Genomic DNA, 9,155 nt, shown 5'->3' with positions numbered 1-9,155 from the left:
TATATAAATAACGAAATTTACTATATTTGAACAAATATTTCAGATTAGAAGATTTGTTGATTTGTGTATGCGATTCTTCTAACGAATAAGTTAATTACATTTAATATTTTCTGAAATTCTTATGACTTCTTAAGTAATGTTTTTGGGTCAGAATTAATATTTAAATAGAATGGAAGATGACTACGTTAGCACGAAGTTTATATGGCCAATCAGTTAAAGCCATATTGTGATTTTAAAATAATATGTTACTTTAAAGCCGATGGGCATGGCTATGTCGACTGTTGTAGTGAAGATAATGAAGAAAATCCTTTTGTCAGAAGCGACCCTTTCACCACGCTTCAAACTTCTGATCAAACATCTTTACACCCGCTGGAAAGAAAAACGAATTCCAGATCTGGGGATTATTTTATATTTTATTTAACAATCCATACATGGCTTTATAAAATATTCTTAATCTTAGTTTTTCAAACAAAGTAAGCCGAATTGAAACTGCACTTATTTTTGCACGTACAAAACTTATCAAGTTACCATAAGCTGTTTATTTCAGATTGGAGCTAAGAATTAGGATATTTTATGCATTTTTGAGCTGAACCTATGCAGTTTAACCGCATTTACTATTTGTTATGCTTAACTTTGTCTTTTACGGGGTATACGAAAGTAGTTGTCAGTCTTTGAATTGAAACAATAATTGAACGGGATAGCGGAAAAATCTTCCTGATACTAGCATCAGAAACATAAATCAATTTAAAATACCCAATGGGTGGTCACACTTGGTTGGTATAAATATCCCCTATTTAAAAACGGAACTTTCGTTCGCACACAGTAAAAATATTGAAAATATGTACAATTGATAACATTTAAAACTTATCTAAATATATAAAACCAGAATATTCTTTCACATATCCACAATTATCAACAGAAAATCACTCATACCATTAGACGATATTTATATACGTAGGGTTAGTTACGGTTGGATTAACTTTTGTGACATGGATTAAAGGTATTAGAATGTAATCATTGAACAAGCAAAAGTTTGGAAGAGTATAAGTACGTGTTTTAGAACAATTTTCTTTCTCATTCGTTTTCTGCCAGATAAGTTCTTTTATAAGAAATACCTTTTCAAAAACACTAAAACAATCAATTAAAACTGTCCGAATTTTTGATTGTGGAACGACTACTTTCCTACACTAAACCCCGCTTGTAGCATCTCACCGTTTACCAAATTGTAAACTTAACATATTCTGCAATCTTAAAGTTAGCAATTATGCCTAACATGAGAATTTAAACGAGACTATAATCCATCCTTTTTACCACACCGTAATCGTTAGTTTCAGGTTTTGTCGGGAGCTAGTTAAGGGAACCTTTGTTCCGTTTTTTGCTCCTGTGATGTCTTTCGATCGCTTGAGTATATCCGCTGCTGATTCACGTACAGCTGCAATGGCGGTACCTGGCCGAGTAGTTGTATTGGAGGTGGTGTCAGGTCCAGCGGCGTTGTGGACGCTGTTGAAGGACTCGTCGGCGTGGTAGAACTCATGCTCGATGAGCTCGAACGAGCCGATAAAGATTGAGCTGATCGGGTTCTCCTGAGGGGCTCTGTGCTCTTGGGAGGTCTACAACCCTGTTCACCATAGCTGTGAACTCTTCCAACCACTTTCAGGTTGGTTCTGTAGGGCACTTGATCCTGCGCCGCTTGGCTGTGGTACGATTTTCTAAGTATAATGCAAATGGCCAAAAAGGGAATGGTTAAAATTCCACACAAGCCCACGGCTATTATAAGCAGGACATCCACACCCTCTGCTCTCCAAAAGTTCAAAGTGTTGGCATGGGATTTGAGAAAGTCAGCTCCGCCAGAGTCCAAAATGAGCTGGATCTTTCGTACTGCTTTTTTGGCTGGCGAGGAATCCGTGCTAATCAGTCGCTCCTTGAGTTGACCCAACTTATCCACATAGCTGGTATTAAGCGTGAGTTGTCTTATTCCGTGCAGCAGTGAGTCGTATGCTATGGAGTCGTAGCCAACAGTCAGGGAGACTCCGTGATGCTGCAAGCGCTTGGCCATCACCTCTTGTTCGGCCAATAAAGGTATGGCAAGTATGGGCTTTTCTCCATTAATCGATTCCCAGACGCTCAACTGTCCGCAGCTGCTAACGAACATCTTGACCTGCGAGTGGTGCAGGATCGCCTGCTGTGGCCACCAGTCAGCAATCATCACGTTCTCGGGCAGCACTTGGTCCGCTGCAAACTCCTCCTTTTCCCATTTCAAGAGGAAGTGAAATTCCTTGAGGTGACCAAATACATCGAGAATGACGGATAACTTTTCCTGAGGCAATTGAGCTGTTTGAACATCGGCCCCCAGACTGAAATAGATAACCCCACTTGGCGCAGATTCCATAAACGACAGAAGGTGCTGTAAATAAATTATATTAGTGGTAAGAAGTGTTTCAACTAGTAGATTTCAACTTACCTTTGGCAGTTGGGGTATATTTGAGTGGCTCAGGTGCAGACCGCCCACCTCCACCATGTTGGGTAAATAGGCACGTGGATAGTGCAAACCAGGGTGGGAGTTGATCAAGGCCAAGCTCAGGTTCTTCGTCAGATCCCTATAGAGCGGCAGTTCCTTGACGAGCAGCTCAAAGTGATTGGTATACACGGATTGCTGGGAGATCAGATGGAAAAAGCTAAGGGAATAATGAAAAGTTATCATCTTTGTAGTTATATTATATGTATTGGTATGATGGATAGTGTAAGTTTGTGGATTACTTAATTTAAACATAAAGTTTAAGATGGTAATTGCCAGCACCACCATCCTCGTTAGATTTTTCTTCAGTTGATTTCCTTTAAATTACAAATTTAAGTTGGTAATTACTTGTAGGTCAACCGCTCGAAGGTGCTCATCAGGGAGTTCAGAATCCTCTGCTTTATGTTCATCCTCTCAGTGAAAGGGAGGAAGTTGCTGGGGTCCAAGGACGATGACTGGGGATTACCAAACATGTTGTTTAGCCAGGAATTGGCGCCGGTGGGACTGATTGCAACGGTGGGTATGCCAAAGTAGAAGGCCAAGCTAAAGGAATGCGTTTCCAAACATTAAAAAATATTCTCATTATTATTAGCTTAACGATTGGACTCACCCTAGTAGGGCATCGCTGAGGAACAGGTCCACTATGAGTAGGTCAAACTTCTCCCCACTTGTTAGGAGCTTCCGGACCTGGGCATCGGAGAGCAGGATGTCCACATTGGTGGTGCCGGCGTAGATCAGTCGGGTGAACCTCTCCATCACACTTTGCGACCGCATTTCCTCGGCCTCGAAGCTCATGCCCATGTCGAGCCAGTTCTCCCGCAGGCCCTCGATGCGCAGCTCCCGGATCCTGGGGACCTCCAGATCCACACTTTCCTGGGCGGCGTGCGGGCTGATCAGAGTCACGGAGTGATTTCCCGGACTTTCCACCAGCTCCTGCAGCAAGCTGCGGCCAAAGAGATAGTGCGACTTCCAGACACTGGGAAGAACGGCAAGGATATTGGCGCCCAGGCAGAAGCCGCAGAGGAGCGTGGCCAAAAACACTTGCAGAACCTGCATTTTGTGTTGGGGATTCTATCCGCAGTCGCCTCTACATCCGCATCCGCATTCGTGTCTGTGCTTTTGCTTTTCCGGTTTTGTTTGCAAAAACGCACACACACACAGGCGCACAAGCCCGCACTCACACACGCACGGAGCCTCTGCTGGGCTTCTATTATTATCTGCTGCTTCTGCTTCTTGCTCCTCCGCCGACTTGCATCATCTTGCTGCCACTGGGCGGTGGCAGAGTACCACAGGTGCTAATTAAACACACAAATTGCCAAATAAAACGAAGAGAGGCGCAACGAAAGTGAAAAGAACGTCGGCAACAACAGTGGGGCTGTGTCGGCGCTCTGGGCGAATGGCCATCAGCTCTGCCGGGCGGGCTCCTCAAGGCAGTACCTAGCTACTTTGCCTATGGGAATGGCATCAGAGATGCCGCGGTCTGACGGTGGAAAATACATTGAGGAACGAGTATGTAGATAGAATCTACTTCATAAATTAAATGAACTAAGCGTAGCCTGAGGTTTAACTCCTACTCCACACTACAAATAGCTTATTTTCTCCACTTCCAATCTAGCTTTCTTCCGCGAACTGCTTGCGTATAGCCAACTGACGACAGCACTGTCAACTGCTTGCATTTGGTATTCCGCAAACGGTCACACTCCGAAGCCACCCCCACCCCCACTGCTTCTTCTTCGCCGTCGCTGTAAACAATTTGAAATTTGCATTTATTCGCGATTCAGTCGCCAATCATCCGCTAAATTGCGCGACAAAAGAGTGCTAAATTGGTGGTTCCGGCGTGTGCAGAGACAAGCGGATAGGCAAGCGAGCAGCGAAAGCAAACGGAGGGCGGCAAACGTTATTTTTTCCAATTTGGAAGATAGCCAAAAACGGCGAGAAAGCAAAAAGTGGACATTTGAACCGCATTACAGAGCACAAAAAGCGAAAGGAACAGCTGGCGGATCAGGTGCGTGGCTGCAGCGGAATCACTTGCTGCTAACCCGGCCCTAAGTAAGCACCTTATGTGAAAATCGGCCAAGAGCACCGCAGCACAACAACCGCCATAAACCGGCAACAGCTGAAAGCTACTTCTGCTTACGTAAGCCACCGCACACAAGCCGTTAGGAAAGTCGCTCTACCGCCGAAATGTCGCAGGTCTCAAGTAAGAGTCGAATAAACAAAAATCCTCCGGGGTTCTCACAGAAATCCAGCTTCCTACAGTCCCAGAGCGCACAGTTAGAAAAAGATACAATTGTATCTTTAAGATACATTCTGAATTGGGATACAACTAGAAATCTAATTCGTCCCATTGACTTATTCAACTGCAATTTAGTTCTAATACAAATATTCCAAAAAAATATTTCTCATCGCAAAAACTTAGATGTAATTAAGTTGTATAAAGCTCAAATCAGGGTCAAAATGGTTAAAATTCATTTTTAAGAAATTAAGATTAAAAAAATGGAATATTATTTTCAAAAACAAAAAAAAATAAGTCACATGGTTAGACTACTTTTATTTATGCATTTCGTTATTTACGAGTTACGAAAAATAGTTGTATACTTTTCGGAACAGCATGAAATTTCTATTTGAATTTAATAATGTTAAAATTACTTTGAAATGAGTCTCCATAAGATATCTTGGATTCTTTGAGTTCCCAAATATATTTTATTGCCGAAAATTCGAACTAAAAAAATACACTCCTAGCACTTATCGATGTGGACAAGCCCCTCTTCGACCTCAGCACCTTTGCTGGGCGCTTCCAGTACTTCGCCTGGATGACGGATCCCCGCACCGTAATCCTCTCCAGCGATCGTCTGCTCGAGGCCAAAGCCATGGTGGAGCGCTACCGGAAAGGCGATCAGTCGCCGCAGGTGAAGCCGGAGCAAGTGCACTACAACATGAAGCTGTACAGCTCCGCATTTCACCCGGATTCTGGGGAGCTGCAGAACTTTTGCGGCCGCATGAGTTTTCAGGCAAGTCTCGTGATGGGTTTGGCACGTGGGTGCTGAAAATAGCGTCGTCTGCCGTGGACGCTTGTTAATGGCTTGCCAAAAACACAGAGGAGGCACGAAATCAAGACTAGACAGCACGGAATTTGAACTCTTGAAGGGGAAGGCGTAGTCTACATTATGGGATTCTTAGCCCCTTAACAACGAAAGATTGTTCCGCATATCTGAAGAACAATTTCTTTGGCAATGTGTTTATGACGACATAAATGTTTGATCCCTGACCAAATAGCAAACTAGGGCAAATAATGCGGTTTTAGAGCTTGACTCCTTTTTTTATTCCTAACGTTATGCTGATTTTCTACGGACTTTAAGTTAGTTTATTCTACGTGTCATTTATCTAAAAAACAAAATATTTAAAGCCTTAGAGATTTCGTTGCCCTTGACTAAAGTGATTATGTTCCTATATGGCTGTTTTAAGTGCCAATGCCTCGAGAGTTTTCTAATTTATTTTCTAAAAATTTCATCTGCTGACCAGTCTAACTAATTGCTTTGTGCTTTTGCTCGCCCCTTAGGTGCCCGGCGGCATGCTGATCACCGGTGGCATGTTGGCCTTCTACCGCACCGTGCCCGCCGTGGTTCTTTGGCAGTTCATCAACCAGTCCTTCAATGCGGTGGTCAACTACACGAACCGCAATGCCAACTCGCCCACCAGCGTTACGCAGCTGGGCGTGGCCTACGTATCGGCCACGACTTCGGCCCTAATAGCCGCCATTGGATGCAAGAACTACTGGTCTAAGAAGGCGAGTCCTCTGTTTCAAAGATTCGTGCCCTTTGCCGCAGTGGCGGCCGCCAATTTCGTCAACATTCCGCTGATGCGACAGAATGAGATACTGAATGGCATCGAGGTGAAGAACGAGGAGGGAGAGATTGTGGGCCAAAGTAGATTGGCAGCCATCAAGGGCATAGGCGAGGTGGTGGTGTCCAGGATTGCGATGGCGGCGCCTGGAATGCTGGTGCTGCCCTTGATCATGGAGCGGCTGGAAAAGCTGCCTGCCTACAGGCGCATCAAGTGGATAAACGCTCCATTCCAGACCCTGATGGTTGGCTGTTTGTAAGTGCTTGATCTAGTAACTTTGTGTCTTGAAAGTGAGCCATCTATTCTGCATTTCAGCCTTTGCTTCATGGTCCCCACTGCCTGTGCTTTGTTCCCTCAGCAATGTTCCCTGGACACTTCGACCATGCGGACCTTCGAGCCGGAACTTTACGGGGAAATCGAGAAGAAAACCCGAGGCAATGTGCCCCAACGCGTCTACTTCAACAAGGGACTGTAGATCAGCTCGATATTATTCATGGATTTAGAGGAAGACAATAATGTGTAGTGGTTTCCGTTCTCGTCATGTTTTACGTAGCATTTATTGTATCAGATCGCGCAATACGTTGCAGTTGTTCCTTGTCTAGTGTCAATTGTCGTAGCCGCTAAGCTAAAAAGAATCTCAGCCCAATGAAATGTTAATATTCAAGCGTGCTCCGGTTCTCACATTTAAAAATAAATTGGATTTACATTGGATTTCATAATAATTCATTTGCTCCTCGTGCTCTGCTTAAGAAACAAAATTTTTGATCATTTTTAAAACCTTATTTGGTCCTTTGATTAGTTTTAAGTCACAAAATATATTTTAATTTCCTTGAAATCAAAAACCGAAGCACGCAAGTACTTAATGGATATTAATATACACGAATAACCTAAGTAGTTTTCAGTTAATTTTGTATTCGGATTACTTTCGGTGATGGTATTAAAACTGCGATAATTGATGATCTAGATCAATTACTAATTAACTCATTTAAACCCATAAACTTGCCCAAAGATAATAAATTCCTCAACTTGTACAACAAGATCACTGCTGAACACTCATTTCCTGTTAAACTAGAAAAACCACCCAGGATAATGCTTTTTAGAGCCACTAATATTCTAACTAGTTGTGTTTCATTTTAGGACTAATTTACTTACCTGTTTTAAATAAATGTTTACAAATCAATACAATAATTAAACTGCAATTTGTTCACGGGTTTTAAAAACGATTTTATTAGTTATGTTCTTGTGTCCTGTATAAGTATATATATTTTATATATAACGCTGCGGGGCTGTCGTTTATTAAGATATTCGGTTTTCTTCATCGTGTTGTAAAGTTTACAAAATGTGCAAAACACAACTAGGTAGCTATAGAATATTCGTCCTTAAACGTTGACAGAAGGGTATCTTCCTTATTGTTTGACTATTTATCGATCGGTATGGTTGCAGCTGAATGTTCAGTGCACTGCCACAAATATTTTGGACTTTCTCAAGGTACAATTTCGATTTTCGTTAAATTTTAAATATTTGTTTTAAGAGTTTTTCTTTTTTGTTGGCACTGTCGCTTAATTTCTCTTTATCTTGGTGCTAAACATTGATGGAAAAATTCAACACTCAGATGTACAATATGTAAAATTGTTTATCTTACGCTAGCAAAACCAAAGAGGAAAATAATCTCAGCAATTAGGCCCGTGCTACGCCCATTTGGAGGGCACGGCCAACAAATGCGCTGCCCGGCAGCCAAATTTCGGTTCCATTTTCATTCGCTTGTAAGGAGTGGATCGCTTTGTGCCGCTAAAAATGGGATTTCGCCACATTTCTTAATACATGTTCTGTTTTTCAATTTATTTGTGACAAACGTTCGAAACAATTATTTACGGGATTTCGGGACTGTGTTTACTCCGCGTTTTACTTAAAACACGTATTCTATGCCGTTCAATAGTTAATAATCGTATTCTTAGTTATTTTATACTGACTGAGGCTTTCAACATTAAATGGGCATTTGAACTTGTTCAATGCTTAAATTATTCAACCCAGTTTTTGGCGCTTAGCTGGGAAAGCTCGTTCAAAATCGTAGGGGTTTCCGCGCAAAGCTTCCTTTTTGACAGGAACTTCTATCCGTAATTAGCTGCCTATTCAAAACTCATTCGTTTGCTTAAATAAGCCGTTTTCTAATCAAAACTAGCTCCGCTTTGGAACTTTAGGTTGATTTGCAATAAAAACTCTTCAATGTGCACATAGTTTCTATGGAATGTTATTGGATGCGAAGTGCTATGGACTCAGCACTCGCATGCCTGGTGAGACCAAGTCTAGTTGGGTTCTATGTTTCCCAAGCATATCTATATCGCACTCCTGCAACCCGCCGAAGGGGTTGGACTTAGTTCCTGAGTTTTAAAATTTAGAATATTCTGACCGTTTCACTTACCACATCACCTTCTCCCCATCTGTATCAAATCGAATCAGTCGAGCTTTGGCTGGAAACAAGTCCTAGCCTTGGGCCAAAGAAACTTGTTCTTCTCTATATAAATCCAACTAACCAATCCATTCTGGCATATCAACCTTTTTTGTATCAAATTGGGCATTAAATCTCAGCTTTTCTCTACATTTAAATATATTGTTTTTATATTGCGCACAGCCTTATTTTTCCAAAAAGTTTCTGGGACTTTTACTTCTTGTTTCTTTTTGTTTTGTTTTACACATAAACCCCTCTTCAGGTTTAGTTTGGTTTCTACTTTGTTTCATGAAACTTCACCTGATAAAATTTTGTACCAACATTGCCTGACTGGAAAACAGCTGACATACA

The 9,155-nt window shown here is 42.0% G+C and overlaps 2 protein-coding genes across 2 annotated transcripts; one reads left to right on the top strand and one right to left on the bottom strand.

Moving 5' to 3' along the window:
• Positions 1-393: 393 nt before the first annotated feature.
• LOC108035952 (UDP-glucosyltransferase 2) lies at positions 394-3,903 on the bottom strand. Its single transcript, XM_017111755.3, has 4 exons — positions 3,126-3,903; positions 2,864-3,058; positions 2,462-2,675; positions 394-2,404 (listed from the first exon to the last, which is right to left on the bottom strand). The coding sequence occupies exons 1-4, from the start codon at positions 3,569-3,571 to the stop codon at positions 1,352-1,354; spliced, it is 1,908 nt and encodes a 635-aa protein (XP_016967244.1). The 5' UTR covers positions 3,572-3,903; the 3' UTR covers positions 394-1,351.
• A 329-nt stretch (positions 3,904-4,232) lies between these two features.
• LOC108035918 (sideroflexin-2) lies at positions 4,233-7,397 on the top strand. The gene is made up of 4 exons (XM_017111694.3): positions 4,233-4,715; positions 5,258-5,526; positions 6,075-6,613; positions 6,674-7,397. The coding sequence occupies exons 1-4, from the start codon at positions 4,700-4,702 to the stop codon at positions 6,831-6,833; spliced, it is 984 nt and encodes a 327-aa protein (XP_016967183.1). The 5' UTR covers positions 4,233-4,699; the 3' UTR covers positions 6,834-7,397.
• The last annotated feature ends 1,758 nt before the right edge of the window (positions 7,398-9,155 follow it).

This window comes from Drosophila biarmipes, chromosome 3L, assembly GCF_025231255.1.
Source record: "Drosophila biarmipes strain raj3 chromosome 3L, RU_DBia_V1.1, whole genome shotgun sequence".
In the NCBI taxonomy this organism is placed as follows: domain Eukaryota; kingdom Metazoa; phylum Arthropoda; class Insecta; order Diptera; family Drosophilidae; genus Drosophila; species Drosophila biarmipes.
The sequence above is the reverse complement of the archived record's forward strand: the minus strand, read 5'-3'. Positions and strand labels throughout refer to the sequence as shown.

Coding starts and splice junctions, on each gene's coding strand:
- LOC108035918 (XM_017111694.3), top strand. Junction 5,527..6,074: donor GCGGCCGCATGAGTTTTCAG/GCAAGTCTCGTG, acceptor CTCGCCCCTTAG/GTGCCCGGCGGCATGCTGAT. Junction 6,614..6,673: donor ACCCTGATGGTTGGCTGTTT/GTAAGTGCTTGA, acceptor TCTGCATTTCAG/CCTTTGCTTCATGGTCCCCA.
- LOC108035952 (XM_017111755.3), bottom strand. CDS start 3,571: ATGCAGGTTCTGCAAGTGTTTTTGGCCACGCTCCTCTGCGGCTTCTGC. Junction 2,676..2,863: donor TTCGAGCGGTTGACCTACAA/GTAATTACCAAC, acceptor TTATTCCCTTAG/CTTTTTCCATCTGATCTCCC. Junction 2,405..2,461: donor ATATACCCCAACTGCCAAAG/GTAAGTTGAAAT, acceptor ATTTATTTACAG/CACCTTCTGTCGTTTATGGA.